Source organism: Anas platyrhynchos, chromosome 13 (assembly GCF_047663525.1).
Source record: "Anas platyrhynchos isolate ZD024472 breed Pekin duck chromosome 13, IASCAAS_PekinDuck_T2T, whole genome shotgun sequence".
In the NCBI taxonomy this organism is placed as follows: domain Eukaryota; kingdom Metazoa; phylum Chordata; class Aves; order Anseriformes; family Anatidae; genus Anas; species Anas platyrhynchos.
Window position 1 is genome coordinate 11,909,845 of NC_092599.1, and position 18,165 is coordinate 11,928,009.

The window sequence follows — 18,165 nt, forward strand, 5'->3', positions numbered from 1 at the left end:
TCCTTCCAAGACTCAGACTTGTCTTCCCCAGGTCTCCCATACAGTATTTCTTCAGAAGAAAAAAGTACAACTGTCCTGAGGAAAATCTTGCTAAGACGTATTGTTTAAACCTATTTGGAAGGGAGTGCATCTGTTTTATTTTGTAAAGATTCAGCTTTTTGCTTAAGCTTTTCCTTTTATCACATAATTTTTAACTAGAGCTTGAATTTTAGCAGTTAAAGCATTAATGTAAACTTACTGGAGATCTGTAGCCATGATGAATTGCATGTAAAACATGTTCTCATGTTGTCAATACGCAGGATGAGGAAATGCTGCTGCTGCTTCTGTTTTCATCTGTGAGGGCAGAACTAGCACAACAAAGCGTGTGCAGGGGGATTGGCACGTTAACCCTCACGGAGATGTGCTTCCTCATGGGACCACTTCCTTGAGCATTACCTGAGGTAGCTCTACCCCTCAGGTGCCGCTGTCTGCAGGGAAAGTAGATCTTTAAAAGGAGAATGTGACTTAATGCTGTAGTGCACTGTAGAGTTCCTTGTCCTCCAATATCCATTGATAAGGAAGGAACCTGAGTAAGGTAGGACCTAAGGCTTGGTGTAACATGGTATAATAGTTCCTATGCTGCTAGTGTTTTGTGAATCAAAACGATTATCAGATCAGGCTGTGTCCTTTATCTATGTGACTTTCCCAGTCTTTCCCTTTTCTTTTTCTTTTTGTTTGTTCTTGTTGTTTTCCTCCTCCTCATGAGGAGGGAGAGTCTGAACCACAGATTTGCCATGATTGTGCTGCAAAATCAGTAACAGCTGTTGGAATTGTAAATGGCTTCTTGGTTGCAGTCACAGAACCTGCAGTTGATCAGCTCTGCCCTGAACAATAAGTGGAGACATCAGGACCACTGAGGCTAACTAGAGAGTAAGGGAGGATGGAATTAAAACCCCGAGGCAGGGGTCTAAATAGAGAACACAGTCACAGATGGGTATTCGAGGGGACACTGTTTCCTTTTGTTGGATGTCTTTGTAGACGTTGCGAAGTGCAGAGTTGACTGGAGCAGTATCATAATGTGAGCAAGGGGAGTTAGTAGGAAAATGGAGAATAAATTTCAGATAAAATGTAATTTGAATGTGAATGTCTTATTTCCTCTCTGTTCCCCTTCAAGAAGTCCAATATTCTAGCAACTCTTTGTCAGGGCAAGCAGGCAAAAGATATTCCATACTTTGGTAGGGTCATTTGCAGGTTACTTAGGTTGATAAACTATATTCCTGTGTTGTCTTTGAGTAGGTTAGGATATCACAAACGTTAATATGTTAGCACAAGGAAAATGTTTAACAGCTATTTGTCAAGAAAAATAAATCTTGAGATGTGGGAAATCCTGCCTCTGAAATGGACTGTACTGGAACCCAAACGTAATGAAATCAGCAGTCATCGCACAAGATGCTGCCTTTGTGGTTTTGGTAATGGGGCTAATTTATTTTTAACTTGTTTGTATGTTTTGGCTGGTTATATTATGTCTTTTATAATCTAATTTTCCTCTCCTTCAGTGCTGCCTTTTACTGCACTCCCTGGAAACACTATTTTTTGGGGGAAGGAGTGGGTGTGGGTTTTGCAATGCAAGTCAAGACAAGTTGGGGTTTTTGGAAATGTACAGTAACTCTTCAGATAGGAGGTCAATATTCCATAGAGCTGAGCTGACTGTCATTAACATCCTTGAAATACTGTAGTTGTGAACCTTTTTCCCTCTCACTACTGGATTTGGATGCAGGCACTGAAGCAGGTTGGCACTGGTAGTAGAAGCCTTCAAAGTTAGGCTTCTGGAACTTGTTCTCTTCCAGCCAGTCACCTGGCATTAGTATGCTTGTTACTGATTTCTGCTTCTGAGCCTTGTGAATTGCCTACATCTTATTCCCAAACATCTGTGGCTGGAAATCTCAGAAAGAAGAGGGGAGTCTTTGACGGGATGGATCAGGAAAGCTAATCTGCTTCAAGCTTAAAATCAACTTCCCATGGACTTGGACAGAAGGTGTACCTGCATTTTCCGATATTTTACTTGACTAGCTTTTAGAACAGCCTGTGCCCCGGGAAGAGTGCGATGAGGAAGGAAACCCAGCCCTTGGGTGCTTGCCTAGAAAAATGGAAGTATCGCTGTGGCATGGGTAGGTGTATGGAGTTCTTAGTATGTGCTCAATCTGCCATTGTCTTGGTACTGCAACTTGGGCGATCTTGATTAAAGTCTTAGTATGTCTGCCCCTTTGTAAGCATCTCACCATGTGGCTGTGTTAGTCTTTGCTGTTTATTTGGAGCCCAAGTATTTGTAAAATAGCTATTAGAAAACATCAGCTGTGGATTCAAAGGCTTATTTCCAGGCTTTGTGATTTGTAAAGAAAAAACATTAAAATGCTGAACTGAAAATCTTGATTTTTGAAGAGGTAAATATGAATAACAATTATGCCTTTAAAAAGAATATCCGTTTTAAATGTATGAATTTGGAGGACAGAGTGACTTCTAACATTTTTAATGTTTTCTGTTAGCTGCTTCAGCGTCATTAGAGTTCCTATTCTGCAAATCTTTTCCACCTGTCCTAATTTCCAGCATCTTTGGCAGATTCATATATGTAAAAGCACTTTAAAATAGTAGCAGTTAAATAACACAAAGAGAATCAGTTAAGGCTCTGGTGCTCAACCAGCATGTGCTGAATGGGGAGAGGCATAGTGTCTTAATTAGAACAAATGCAGCAGACGTAGTTATTGCAAAGTGTTTTTCACTGCTAGAGGATTTGTGGGTAAGTAAGAAATGTATAGACTTGAGTTTTCTGTTAAATAAAAAACAGATACATGTCTTCATCCTTTGCTGGCTTGTTGACTCAATTTACTTGGGTGGAATCTTTCAACATTTAAAACAAATTAAAATTCATGAATCATTTCTGCTTAAAGGCACAAACTTTCATAGATACAACAGTTAAGGCTTCTAACTAGTTGCATACTGTTTTGCACATGCAAATTACGTGCTTGCTTACAAAAAATGCAGAGGAAAGTTTTTAAGTGGAATACAGTAGGCATTACTGGATAAAAGGTTAATATTGTGCTGCAATTCTTTCCCATTTTAGCGTTGCTTTGTCTCTCAGCACCATTTGCTGCAAAAGCAGTGATTTTGCTCTAGGACAGATGTGAAGACGACGCAGTACCATGGCAGAGGGTGACGACGCACAGCTTTGTGGTTTATGAAGCTGTTCTGCGCTGCCTTGGATGGTCTGCAGTTTCTCAGTACTTGTTGGGAAAGCTCCCTCAGTTTTGTTGTAGTGATCCATATATGCTCTTAAGCTGTGTTAGTTAGGTTGTGATGCTTCTGTGCTTGTATGGTGTGACCCTGTTCAGAAGGGGGAGGTGTCATTTCACCCGGGGTGCACTCAGATTAAGATCAGCATTGTTTTACTTTATAGTAAAGGCAGCACAGTGTGGTTTTTTAATTGTTTTAATTATTGTGGCCAGTTGGTTGCTGGTACAGCTAAGTGAGCTGTTTTCATGAGCGTTTTGTAAATGTGGCAGGCATTCTCATGAGGCTTTAATTTGAACTTGCTGGAAGTTTGCTTAAAAAGGAAGAGAGGTGAGCAGTCCATGGAAGTTAACAGAAAATAACAATAATTCCAGATGAAAATATATATTCTTTTTCAAATCTGCTATTTCAAGAATAGTTCAGGTGATTTGATAAAGTTCAGGACTGGATAAGGATGCTCGAGTCTCCACTGCCACGATATGTGCACATGTACATAAAGAACTAAAGTTGCATTAGGTCATCAAATTAAAAAGTAGGGAAATTGGGATGCAAAGCAAGAATATGCTTGTCTGGATGTTCCCTGCTGAGGGTGATTAATGCTGTAATGGACTTTCACTGAAAGCTGCGTTCATTTGCTGCAGACGGTCTTTTTAAGAATATTGCAGTATTTGAGAGTGGATTTCATTCCATGGTCCGAATATTTTGTGTTTGAAGCTTAAGCAGGCTGAGCATCCTGTAACAATAACTGGAAAACATAGTGCCTGCAAAAACAAACCCATCCAGTCACGTCCCCTGGGTGGCCTCTCCTGTACTTTTTATTACACACCCCTTGCCTTTCTCATGCATCCTGCCTCCCGTTTGACTGAGATCCCACCTGGGTATGGCATTTCAGTCTGGGAACCTCACCCAGGGACCGCACACCCCACGAAGCTGCTACAGCTGGGGGTGTTGGAGCGCTCCGTTGCTGCGCTCACCGGTTTCGGTGCGTGCTGTTGGTCTTGGCAGGCTGTGAGAGACGGTTGGAGGGAAATACACTGTGGAGCTGTGAACCTGGAGAGCCATTTTAGGGAAGAAGTCTGTGAATAATAGAAAAACTGGCAAACATTTGAATTAGCCTCGGTAAAATAAAATTACACAAATTTCCAGAGTCCTTTTTTTGTAGAAAGTCATAGAGATGGAATTTATAGGTTATTAAAAGACTGAAAACTTCATAGTAACCCAAGATTCTCATCCTGCTTCTTCTACTCCACCTCCCACAACATTATATTTCCCTTGTAGTAATTAGTTTGAACTTTCATCTGTTTCTGTGGATCAAGTAATTTTCGTACAACTTCAGGATTTTTCTCTATACTTTAAATCTTTCTTCTAAATGATGTTTTTTCATAACAAGAAAAAAAAAAGCCATGAATACATTATAATTTCAATTTTCATGGTGTGTGAAAGATTTCTGCACTAGGTCTTTATTGTTTTTGAAGAATTCATCACCCTAGTTAAGAAGCTTAATATAAATTAAAGAAGGTATTAAGGAACATTAAGACATCAAAATGTGGAGCGTTCTTTTCCTTTCGATTGCTCCAAATGCAAACAAGTTGAATAAAATGCAATCAAAGGGCCTGTTTGGAGAACATTGAGTGGCTTTACAGCTGTGCTGTAGAGAACCTCTGGTAAGAGCATAATTCAAATAAAAAGGCCTTTCTTTCCTCCTCCTAATTCTCTTTGTTGTGGTGACAACAGAGTACAAGCCCGATAAAAATTTAATCACCTTATCTTTTTAAAGCAAATTGCATATTTGTTTACACACAATATACATAACATAAAAAAGAAAAAGCTGCTATCCAATCCCCCTCCCCCTTCTAATCGCATTAAAGGCCCTTGCCTAGAAGTTAATTTTTTTTAAAATGTTTTATTCTTTATTCTGAAGTCCCATTGTTCAGGATTTCTTTATAAAGGCAGCCCAGGGGAAGATGAATATCGCCAAACTTAAACTCTGGACCAGCGCTGAGCAGCAGATGCCTGGGATAAGTCAGCAGTGTTGGTCCAGCTTAACTGGCTTCTATGGTGCCTACTCCACATCAAGAGTTGCAAGCAAGATGGGAGGATTACAGACAGGCCTGTGGATCCAGCACTTTGATTTGAAGCTGCTTTGTAATGAATTGCCTTTGATTCTGTGGCAGATCTGCGAACCTGAACTTTTTCCGCATTGTGTGCATTTTTGAAAGGCTGCCGTAGGAGAGATTGTATATTGGTACTGTTTGTTATTGTCGCTGCCTTTTCACTAGGCTGGAGAAATTTTAGTCCCTTTTGTTGTATTCAAAACATTTTTAGTTGCTTCAGAGCATAAGCATTGTTCGTTTTGTTTACCTACTCTTTCATAGGTACTGAGCGAGGTACTGACAATAAATCAGTATCTTCAGTGCACTGCTACATGGCTCTGACCTGACAACTCCCATGCCCGAGTTAAATTTAGTCCTGCCTTGGTAGTCTATGGGGCTCAGAATTATGAAAGTTCCTTTACTCAGTTGTTCCTTGAACTATTTCTAGATAATGTAGCTATATTCTTTGGGACATTTTGATTATTTTCTCCAACTTGATTTGAGGATTTAATTAGCGAGGACCGTGACTATAGTAAAACTTGTGCAAGTGCCTTGGACAGCAGCTGTCTGAGACTCTCCAAGATTTCACTTCCATTGATGTCTGCATGTTTCTTTCCTTCTCTTGCATCCTGGAAGAGTACTTGTTAGAGGTCCAGTAACACAGACGTGCCCGGTTCCCCAGACCAGTAGTAGAAGCCATGTGATGAGAATGAACAGTGCTGGTGAGGTTGTATGTATCCGGGCTCTCGCAAGTGCAACTGGTTAGAGGGCCTGATGAAACAGGGGCTTTTGTCAAGCTGGCTACATGTATGTAGAAGTCTTATGAGAAGTCATGGTTTTATACCATTTTATACTGAGTTCTCCCACCAGGACTCCTGCAAGGGAATGCAAAGTTGTGTGCGAGTACGGAAATGCACTGCAGTGAAGGTCAAGTTTTGGCTCTGTGTAGCCATTTAGCTGTCAATATTTATTGTGCTAATGAAGTCATGTAGGACTGTGATTCTGCAAAAGAGAGGATGGATTTCTTTAAAAGAGAATCTGTCATAAGATCAGCTTCACTTTAGCAGAGTCCTGATCCCCAGGCAACCTGCGGAGCAGCAAATGTCTGTCATTGCTAGAGATGATGATCAGTTCCAAAAATAAGCAACCATCCTCCTCTCCCAGTCCAAATAACTGTGATTTTAGGACACTATTTTGTATTTGAGTGTTCTGAATAGTCTTGGATGTTTCATGCTGACCTGCCTGTAATTTTTCTATTGTTGAATTGTAATGAGCTACAATTTTCTACACTCCCAGGCTTCCAACTATATTGATGAGAGATCAAGCACATATTGATGGTGAGAGAATCGAGTATAGCACTTGGGTGTGATCTCAGTGACTGCAGGCACTTTGAGTGACCATCAAGAAAAAACAGTTTATGAATAATTGCTGGTATAGTAATTCAGCTGGCATAATCGCAGCTGTGTTAAAGCACTGAAAACACATACATAGCCAGTGCAAAAATTACTCTGAAAATCCTTTGAGACTAATGGGCTGGGGTTGGATTAGAAGACAAAGATTATTACCGTAGTTGCTGTCTTGTAGCTCTGCGAGTTGGTTTATTGTATTGTATATGAATGTAATTTGTTTAGCTAAAAACCTGTAATCACGGTGCCCTGGAGTCTCTGTAACCTGCGTTAGTGCTTGGCATCAGAAACAAAACTGGGAAGCATACAAGCCATAGCTATGTTCCAGGAGTACAAAGTATGAAGACTTCTTCAGAAGAGTTGCCCTAGAAGAGCTTAGCCAACAGATGGTTGTGGCACTTGATGTAACTACCAGCAGCTGAAATACAGATCTAAGATAAGGTCAGGTTTGGTACTCCACCTATGTGTACTGCCAAGTAGCCAAGAAATTCTGATGTCAAGTATCACTTCATTTCAGAGCTGTTATTTGGGGCTTTTGGGTTTGGGTATGTTGGGTTAAGATGTGTTTTGGAAAACCCCCAGTGGGAACTGCAAATATCCTGAAGTGTTGAGGGGGTTTGTGTAGTTTACTCAATGAAGAGCAGTGGCACCAGACTGTGGAGATCTGTCAGGTGCAGAAATCTGTCCTGCTACATGGCTTCTGATGACTGTAATCCATTTGTATCTGGTGTTGGATTTTAGTTATAACAAAAAAAGAGGTTAAAATGTGGTTACATAATGTAGATTTTGGAAATCAAGTAACGTATCCTGAGCGTCTTGCTGGAAATCGAGAAATATAAAACTAAATGAATGGCACACGCTCAATGCGATGTGGTATGCTGAGTGTCCTCCACCTAGATGGCACGTATAGGACTATGGAGAGGGAGGGATGGGCAAGGCGTGTATAGGGACGTATGGTATTGATAACCATTCAGCTGCTAATAGATTTCGTGTGATACTGGAGCCCGAGCTCCACTTAGCAATATGAAAAATATCAGACTGAAAATCAAGACGCTGACTTCATGCAGGGGGTATGGCAGACTAATTAAACAAAAAAATCTGTACCAATTGAGCCTATAAAACTCTTCCTGACCTTGAGAAAAGTCCCAGAGAGCTGTGGGAAACTCCAAACCGTCCCCTCTGAACTTTTTTGTGTTGTTGTTTAAATATAGTAACTGCTTTTTTAATTAAAAAGAAAAATTAGATGGCATTTCAAATTGTGTCCATGGTGCCTTGGGGACCTATTACAGTACAAATTACCCTACGCTATTTAGTGAGGGCTTGTTTACTATTGTGTGAAACAAGGGTTACCAGCGTAAGGATGTAGGACAAGAAGGGCCCTTCTTTGAAAGTCTGGCTCCGCACATGAAAGTGACGCCAGCAATTGGAAGCAATTTGTGGAATTGTTTGATTATATTAATTATGGCACCAGCAAACAGTGCTTGGGAAACAGTTTTGTTTTCTTGCATTCTTTCTTGATTGCTTGCAGCAAAAGCCAAGATACAAAATGTGCCTTTAAGGGCTGCCGGAGAGTGCTGTTCAAGCCATTGTGTAGAGTTGGCACTGAGCTTGAAAGGGTTGTGTCCAGCTTGACGTGAGAGCTTTCCAAATACAGCTTTGGCCCCGACTTCACCTAGGTCAGCCTCTTGAATTAAAACGGCTTCTGTCTTCCTCATCAAGGAAGATTAGCTCTTTCTCTGCTAAGTGGGAGCCCGTAATGAAATCCATGTTATTTCCAGCATTACCACCTCTTGTAATAATGCCTTTCAGTCTGGAAGCCTGTATAAACTTAACAAATTGATACACAAGACTCAGTTCAGTTCACCACTGAACTGCGGCCCTCTGTGATGTGGTGCGGGGCAGCTGTTCCCCAATTTATGGGAAAATGTTTTAGTAGTTAGGGATTTCCAACCAGAGCCTACCAAGCCGGAGCTGCAGGAGCAGCTCTGCAGGCTGGCTGTCACGGCAGCGTTTGGTCAAGGCATGCAGCGGTCTACTTCTGCTCAAAGTGGCTGTAAGATTTATTTTTTTTTCTGGTCTTTGTCATCAAACAATGAATTATGGATATTTTGTATAGATCCCAAGTGCTATGCCGAGGCATTAGTGTAATTCTCATTTGGAAGGAAGGAGTCCACTTCCCGGTCTCCTTGGAGGCTGATTGCTCTCGCTGGCCAACTTCAGGCTGTACTTCTATTAATATTCACGAGCCAGGCGAGGTGATAACAGCAGATCTTGTACCAGCCAGAAGGGAAAAATGAATCTACTCTGGAGTTTGAAAATCAGCAGAATATTTCTGAAGAGAGCTGACAAGAGATGTGGGAAAAGGTGGTGGTGTGAATTCAAAATAGAATTAGTGGAGAATTGTGAAGGGATTTACATAAGTAAAGTTCATTGCCTGATCTCTGAAAGTAATTGAAGCTCAAATCCTGAGCTCCTGGGGGTGGCAGCAGCAGGAGTATCCCTTGTTTCTTGAGTGAATCTCTGGTCAACTTTTACATTGAAATTGTCTAGGTAATTACATTAGGCTTGTTATCGTGGTGATGAAGGCCAGGAGTGGAGAAGATCAGCTCCAGTAGGAGCACCGTGCTTAAGTCTTTTGGCTAGAAGGGCTTGTGGTGTAGACCCTGATGTCAGGTAGGGAATTCCTACTTGATCCCAAACTGTAGTTCAGGACCCAGTCTTCATCCCTGCTCTTTCTGAAGCGTGATAAATTAATGACAGGCAGATGGGATGCCAAGTTAGATAGGGCTAGCAGTCATCCAGTCCGCTAGCTGTGATATGGAATATCTGATGTTCTCAATACAGGATTTATGGAAAGAGTAATACAGCACTGTTGTTCTTGGAAGGCTTAGAAAGATAACCTTTTGCTGATCAGCTTGGGTTTACTTTGCTGGGTGTTTGAGGAGAGAAATGACCACCTTAGCTGCAATAAAATCAAAAGTTAAAATTCTGGATATATCTTTAGCAGAGAAGCAGAGTTGCTGCCCAGTAGCACAGTATAAAGAATTCAGGCAGCAGGATGCTACGTTTTCTGTTCTTTCACGTGTTATGCTGAACTACTGGATTCTGAAGTCCTGCAGTACCAGCAAGTGCCAGGCATTGCAATAAGCTTTATGAGTGGTCAAGTCTTTTCTCCGCTCTGGCAGAGGCACCCTGCACCAGACTGGGGTGGATGTCTCCATGTGGGGCTCTACTTGCTTCTGATTTTCAGGTCAGCTGGGTTTTGTACTCTGTTAGCTGGAGTGTTGATGCAGGCACACACTCTGTAACTGTGTAATGAGGGTTCAGGCTCGGAGGGTTCTATTTAAGGAAATCCTGAAATTGTGAAAAACAGCTGTTACGAATAATCCATTGTGAGTAAGGATTATCCCCAAACCTTTGCCTCTTTCAAGTTTTGCTCTTTTCTTTCCTTGCCTCAGGAAGAAAGAAAAATGTCTGTCATACTAAAAGGTTACGTTTACCTAGGATAAAAAATATTTTTGACATCAAATGTGCTATGTTAACTTGTTCTCTGATGTTCCATCAATTTTTAACATTTAAATGTTGACAGGTAACAAGAAATTGCAGGTTGTTGAGTCTTTTATCTGCAGTAGTCAAAGGAAGTAAATAGAATATTTAGAGAAGGGAGAAAAGTTCAGTTTCCCATTGAATCTCAGTTCACAAATTCCTGGGTGGAATGGCAGGTTTGGAAACAATATCAGCAGGTCAAGAATAGTTTAGGAATCGAGTGCAAAAAGGAGTGTTTTCTATTCCACTGACTGCTACTGGTGTAGCCTCAATCTTTTTTTCCTAAAAGTGTGACTAGAGTTGGGAGCCTTCTCTGGACCAATACTTTATTTGCAAACTGCTGGCACTTGCTGAAGTACATTTACTGATTTTTCTGTTGCTGCTGATAGGGTGGATTTGTAATTTTGATCTGGAAGTCAAGTTCTCGTGAACCAAGAATCTTGAAATCTTGTAATTTTCATGCCATTACAATGCTAAACACTGTAAGGAAAATCTGTAATCATCTATGCTAAGTAGTACCTTCATGTTCATCAGCGCTAGCTGGCATGCTTAGCATTTCTTTCTACATGTGTGCATATGAGAAAGGAAGTTGTTGAAGTTCAGCAAAATAAATGATTCTCCTTGGCTGTGCTGGAGAGCATGCCCGGGACCTATATTATTACACCTGTTTTCACTGAAGTGTTTATCAGTTGCTTAAAAATTACTCCCATCTCTGCCTGGGCTACAAGGAGATATTTTATTATCTGACTTCTCATCTACAATGTGTCTATCATTCAGTCTTTAAAGTCTTCTATTTAAATGTTTCATTATCTTTAAAGGAGATAGGGCTATTCTTAAATATTGGAGAGGACATGATCTGTAGAAGTAGGAAATAATTTGGAAACAGAAAATCGGAAAACTAAAGTTGGAAAAGGAAAGAGACAACTGCTGAAATGCAGAATAGCAAGTGGAATTGGGAGTCGGGGAAGAAGGAGCTGGATTTTAGGAGAAATAGCAGAGGCCACCCTTGGCAAACCTTTCAAGGAGCAGAAGCAGCAAAAGAAAAGCCAACAAAGATGACACTTCTAAGGAATGACAACATGATGTGAAGTAGAGAAATAATGTAAAATGTAAACTATTACTAAACTTACATTTTTATTTAATCTGTTACCTGTATGTGTGGGGAGGGGGAAGCACAGCAATAGTTTGTCATCCTGCAGTTGGACTAGAAAAAGGAATTCGAAGAAAAGATACTGCACTGGCTTTCTTCCTCTTTCCAGCTGACGTAGTAGTCGTAAAAACAAGACACAAGCAAACCCTGCTGGTTATGGACATTTATGTGCTGTATGTGCGTGTTGTGATTTGTGTGCTGGCTGCCACTTGCCAGCAGTCTGGTATGGAGACGATCCCCTGGGCCTGATGTGGAGACCTCGGCGGTCAGCAGGGGAATGTGTAACACCGGGCTCTGCTGGGACCCTGCTGCAGGGACCCCTGATTGAGTTCATCGTAAGAAGAACATGGAACATTAGAGAAACCTTAAAACTTGCATAGATTCGCATATCTTCATTTAAGAGAAAAGGGGAAAGCAGTAAAATACAAATTGTTTTCCTGTATTTATACCCAAGAACTCCACAATGTGCAATTTCCATACCAAGCTGCTGGAACGTGCGTGTTTCCATGTAAACTGAACTGGACTTTTTTATGAGTAATTGTAAAACTGCTGGACACAACAATGCCTTCAAATCTGAGATACTGCAAATCATTGAGAAGCTTGACTTATTTGTAAAAGCTGTATAAAATACTGCATTTATCTTGTATTTTGTGTATGTAAAACTGTTCTTAAACTTAGAAAATATTTTTTCCTGATGATGTATTGCTTTTCATTTGAGTTTGCAAGTTGGCAGGTTTTATTTTTGCATTTCTTAATGACTCAGTTTGAATTAATCCTTGAGACTGTGATGAGACTGAGAGCCTATATTCTTATTTGGTAATTAGTAGTAGTAATTGAAACAAAAAGAATGAAGTAGATTGAACTGTTTTACTACTAGATTTCCATACCTAATATGTGTTAGTATATACAAGTATATTTTACACAAGACCTGGGTGCTTCTTGTTACAGGCATGGTTATGATGGGTGGGAATGAATTTGCTAAGCTTTCAGATCTCTTCTATGCCTCTGAGGACTGCCCATTAATAATATTAATATATAGGTATTTCTCCCTGTTGTATGCAAGGCATTTCTGAGAACTTTGAAGCTAAAGTCTTTTTTAACACACGGACCTTTTCAATTTAATCCATTAGCAACTTGGAAAAATAAAGTAATTGTCCAACAGAGGAAGAAAAAAAAATCTATTAACATTTGCTACAAATCCGAGTAGTACAGGCAGCACTTAATTAATGGAACAGATTTCTCACTATGTATTCAAGCTAACATAGCTATTGTTCAGGAGAGATTAGACCCTTAATGTAAGTAAGTTAAACTAGACCTCCATCTAAAAATATCCGTCATTTCAGCTATTAAAGGTCTGATGTCTTCTTTGGTGACAGATATATTTCCCTTCATTTCCTTGGTTTTGTAAAATGCAAAGCATGCATTGTGTGTAACGCGAGAAATCCGCGGAGGTAGATGAAACCCCGATTATGCCTCCCGCCTGTCTCTCCCTGCCTGCTCCTTTGTGCCGCTCCGTATCGCAGAGCCTCTTCAGCCCTTAGACCTCCTGGCACCAGAGCAGAAAAACAGAAAATGCCATTTGTTAGGGTACGATGCCAGCCACCTAATCTGTTTGCAGAATGAGGGCCGTGGGATCTGATTAGGTAATTTAGATACCTTGTGAATTTAATAATACCTGGGCTGCCTTTGGCTGTCAGCCCATAATTTCACATGGAGGAGCTACCGCATTCTTCCATTTCTGTAAACTTCTTACCAAAGATGCCTTATTTGAATCCAAATGGATGTTTACAGCTGCAGGTGAGGCGTTTTTACTCCCCTGTGTTAGGAAGTGGAACTGATAGGTTGGAGGAGGTGAGATTTGCTTGGTTTTAAGTGTTTTCCCCCATTCACTTCAATGTGCAGTATATGCTATTTTTCTTGAAAAAGACATTTTTTAAGCATTTGTTTAGACACCTAAGAGGATATACTGAGTGTTGGGGCATAATGTTCAAACCACCGGGCAGTCCGAGTGCTCCTTGGCTTCCCTGGAAGCTTTTCAAGCTCAGTTTTATTAGAGGCTCAGTTTTATTATTTCATCCTCGTGGCTGGGACTTTGCCCCCATACTGGTGCAGCCCTAGTGCAGGGGCATCAGTGCCCGGCAGCCCTACAGCCTGCACGGGAGGATTGCACAGCAGCAGCCGCCTGCTGAGCTCCAGAGACCCACAAGGGAAAACTCTGGCTGCAGTTTTAATGTCACACCTCCTCCCTTCCTCCCTCCTTTCCGTCAATTAGCATTTTTTGAAATTAGTCTCGCGAAGCCTGCTAACGTAAATAGAAGTGTTTTAGGATTTGTTTGCTTTAATTAATTTAAAGTGTGTCTTTCTGAGAGGATTTGGAGTTAAACATCTTTCTTAAACAGCAATGTGCCAGTAACAGCAACGTAGCAGTAGTGATAAGACCGAGAAAGGGAAACCAAGTAGAGAGCAAAATAAAATGTTTCTTTGTCCAGAGAAGTAAATGGTCTTCCCAGGAAAGTGGAGGAAACACTGTTCAGGGACACTTACAATTAGGTTGGTCAAAACAGTAGAAAGCATACAATAGGAAATAAATCCTGCAAAGGTAGAGAGCAGGGCTGCGTGAGGTCACTCTTTTTTTCTGTTTTTATTTTGGTTTCCTCACTTTTGTCTGTTGTTGTTTTTTCTAGCAGCACCCAAGATGATCTTGGAGCTTTCCAAATAGGAAATAAGTTGCTTTTCATGTAATGGTAAATTATTTTGCATAATGAAGATGGAGTGATTATAATACTAATGATATTAATGGGTTTGTATGAAAGTGTCCAATTAAAAAAAAAAAAAGCTGCATCAAACATGACTGTACAATGTAATGAAACCATATAATAAGTATGTGGTCAGGCCACACCATATTATCTAGTTTGATTAATTGAACCTTACATGTGCAAAGGTAGTCATTATCAGACTTCTCAGCCGTCAAGGAAAAACGCTCTCAATTATTTCCACAATGAAATAATCATTGCTTTCTTGTGTTCGATCTGAAAAGAGAAATCTGCTGCTGCCGAGACTGTGAAACACGAGATGTACAGAACTCCATGAATTTGATTCTGCCTTAGGCTGGACTTGTGCGGCCTTGGTGTGAGATAGAGTTGGTTTAGTTATTTCAGTTATGTGTGTTGGGTTGTTTTCCTCTCGTGCTCTTGCACGTCTTGCAAGCAGCAAGACCCTTCTGCCTGTGAAAGTCCCCGCACTGCTGTGCTGCAGGGCAAGGCACGAGGGCTGCTGGAAGAAGCTCTGGTTATGCAATGGCAGATGGGCACTTTCCAAGTCTTGCTTCAACACTTCCCTGTTTCCTGCCTTCCCTTCGTGTGGGGCTCGGAACAATTTGCTCCTTGACACAGCAGGACAAGCAGGTGGGCTCTGGTGCCACGTCCCCGTGCAATCAGCTGAAAGTGCTCTCTGGATGTGTCTGGAACAGAGCAAATCACCTGCGCCTGTAGACCTCCTGTCTCCAGTAAATCATAAGCATCTCAATCTTTTTGTCAGGCTGTGATATGAGAATCCACAGCTGAATTTCAATATGAGGGGGGAGAAGCTGATTAAGTGTTTGAGATAAGGTTATGTGACACCGCAGGTTAAAAATACCTGAACTGAATTTGGCCAAGTGCCTGAGAACCACGTTTCAGTGTATTCAGGTGGTGCTGAATAAGCTTCCAAGGAGATTGCTGTCTTCTGCTTTAAGAAAGCAATTCTTCAGGAGTGGCCTTTTAGGAGCTGCATCTCTCCTGTTTTACGGTATTTCTTTGGACTTTGCTATCTTGCATTTCTTCTCTAAAGTGTCACCAATGTGTCAAGTCAAAATAAAATAGGAAAGTTTAAGTGAATTTTATCCATTTAGGAAGAAGAGGGCTGTTTTTTCTGTCTGGGCACAAATATCTGGAGAAAAAATTCAAGTTGGTTTAGATCCCCAGAGTCATACATAGGTTAATTCTGGTTCCCTTAGCAATGAGTTGTAACAGTTAGCTGTGTTTTAGCCCAAAATAAAAATAAAAAAGGGCTGTATCATTTGCTAAAACTAAGCAGTGTGTTTATGGCAAGCCTAGGAGATAGACTATAGACATTCAACAACCTTCTCTTTGTATAGGGCTCTATACAATTTCAGTACTTTAGCACTTGTTATTTTTCATTCATGACCTATATTTTTATAAATGCTCTCACTGATGCGAAGAAACTGGGAAATGTGTGTAAATAATAGGAAAGGTCTGCTGAGTAAAAGACCTAGACTAGGCAAGTTGGCCTGGCTTGTTTAAATTTTTGTCTGCATTTAATAGTTTAAAAGCTGTAGAGAGATGCAGCTTAGCGAAGTCTGTTGCAGGGTGTGCCGGGGAATCAGTCTGGAAATGATCATGTAGGAGACTGCACTGGATTTGGGGTATTGCTGTTGTGAACTATTTCTGAAGGCTTGTCTTACTTTTCACGTAATTTACTGTAGTCCAGAAGTGATACAGAAATGTAACTTTCCTGATGTACTTTACTTCCTTTGGTAGATCGCAGAAGTAAAGTTGCCTATTCATTTTTTCCAGACACACTGAAATATGATGTTGAGCCGTTTTGTCATGCATGTTCTTGGTTTTTACAGATGGGCTGAAGCCAGAAACCAAGACGCTTCTCACTGCTGCCTCCAAGAAAAAATCTAAGGCAGGGAAGGGAGATGCAAACAAAGAGGACGAAAGCAGCAAGAATGATTCAGCCCAACCTGTTACCATCACTCTTCTCTTTAAAAGATACGTCTTTGACACGCAGAAGAAAATGATTCAATCCTGAGAAAGCAAAGAGGCCTCTGATCGCACTGGAAAGCCCAGACTCTGAATGAATTCAGGTGGAATGTGTTTCTTGCCTGAATGCATTAGGCCTGTTCCTTTCTCGCAGGCTGAGCCTGGAAGCTCCTGCTGACTACGTGCCACCTGAAATCTCTGCAGTCTGGTTTTATTCTGTTAGAAGGTGCTTACCTTGTCATCTTTGCAATGTGAATCTTTATGGCCTCTTGGAGAGTGTCACGTGCTGAATGGGGGCATTTGGGTGTGCGTTCTGATAGTGGTGTTCTTCTGGAGAATTGTTTCACATAATTTAAGTTTGCCACCAATATTGATTTAAATGCAGTCAAGATGTGCATTTCATGTGATCTACAAAGTGAAGCTGATTTGTTTAGGTTTACTTCCCAAGCAGAGTATGGGACAAAAAGCACACAATATAATAGGTGAAACCTTAAATGAATATTTCACATTCCTTCAGCTGTGACTACGTAAGATACTATCTAAGAGGTGGTATGGATCTTTGTTATAAATGATTTCTATCTAGAAATGTTTTTCATATTAAACATAATGATGCGTGTAACTGAGAGTCTTAATTGTTCTGTTTGCTGTTCCAAAGTTTCAGAACCTATCTTTGGTAACATTTAATATAGCTTTTCTGAATTTCCTGCTGGTTCTGTGTTGAATCCTATTCCAGAATTGTTTTCTTTTTTTTTTGTAACCGAAATGCCTTTTGTGTTTGAAAGAAAAAGTTGCCTCTGGAAATAGAGGCTTTATTTCATTAAAATAATGATAGAAGATTGCAGCATAAGCCTTGTAAAATGAATATCTCCAAGATGCTTTAGAAACCATTAGTTGTTTAATGGGGATTTCATGGCTGCTTTAGTTCTTCCTCTCAATTTCATGTTCTGGGCTCATAAAAAGGAGGGCATTGGCAGTATCCCTTTTTTGTTATTTACAAAACATAGAACACCATAACATAAAAGCTAACACTAATTCCACAGGTACGGAAGTCTTGAAGAGAAATCAGGCTTGATAGCATGAAAAGTGTTAGTTCGTGCCTTTTGAATAAAATAAGTACTTCTACTTACTGATGTTAAATAGGAGCCTGCGACATATTCGGTGGAGCCAGCCATGGAAATAACGTAAGTGTGTTAGTTGCACGCAGAAGTAAGTGCAATAGATCACTGTACTCATTTACCAAAGTGTTATTCAAATGTCCATTGATAGGTGTGAATCCATCGTGCTAACATAATCCTGTTTTTTTCCCATTTTTTTCATTTCCTTTTAATTTCCAGGTATTCAAAGTGGACATGAATGGCAAAAATATCAGCTATTGAGAAGATGTTTACAGCTGGACAGTCTTGAGACAGGCATCTTGTGTCTAACTGGGTTGATGGTGTCCCTTTAAATCAGAACAGAATTAGTGCTTTGTGGAATAATCCCAAACAGTTTCTGCTGAGTGAGTCCCAGCAAAGCTTTAGCACATCCCATAAGATTATGGGGTATGCTTTCAGTGTGATCCCAGAGGAATTAGGCAGGCAACTTCAGCTGTGGCTTAATGTGACTTGTGCTGCCAGCCTTGCTGGAAAACGTATCCTTCTATAATGAAAAAAGATGCATTTCACACCTCTGTCACCTCTCCTCCCCTATTACTCTTCTCTTCCCAGACACCCCTAAAGGCAGTCTTTGGAAAGAATATTTATTATGTTATCTTTCTTTTAAGCCTTTATCAAATCCAGTTTTGTATCCTGCACTGTTACCTCTGCTTAAGATACTGCAGTGATGGAAGCTAGAGAAACAAATGACATAGGAGGAATGCCATTATTACCACACCAGGTTAGTCTAAGAATTACTGGTATAAAAAAAACAACACTCTCATTATAAACAAAAAATCAAAATGA

At 40.5% G+C, this 18,165-nt stretch overlaps 1 protein-coding gene across 3 annotated transcripts in view; it reads left to right on the forward strand.

Moving 5' to 3' along the window:
• Positions 1 to 16,934, forward strand: part of EEFSEC (eukaryotic elongation factor, selenocysteine-tRNA specific) — a 123,732-nt gene extending 106,798 nt beyond the window's left edge. For all 3 annotated transcript variants that reach the window (XM_072044612.1, XM_072044611.1, XM_038185970.2), the window contains exon 7: positions 16,090 to 16,934. In XM_072044612.1, coding sequence (XP_071900713.1) covers positions 16,090 to 16,274 — 185 coding nt within the window. In that variant the 3' untranslated portion in view covers positions 16,275 to 16,934. The remainder of the gene's footprint in view (positions 1 to 16,089) is intronic.
• Positions 16,935 to 18,165: the final 1,231 nt, after the last annotated feature.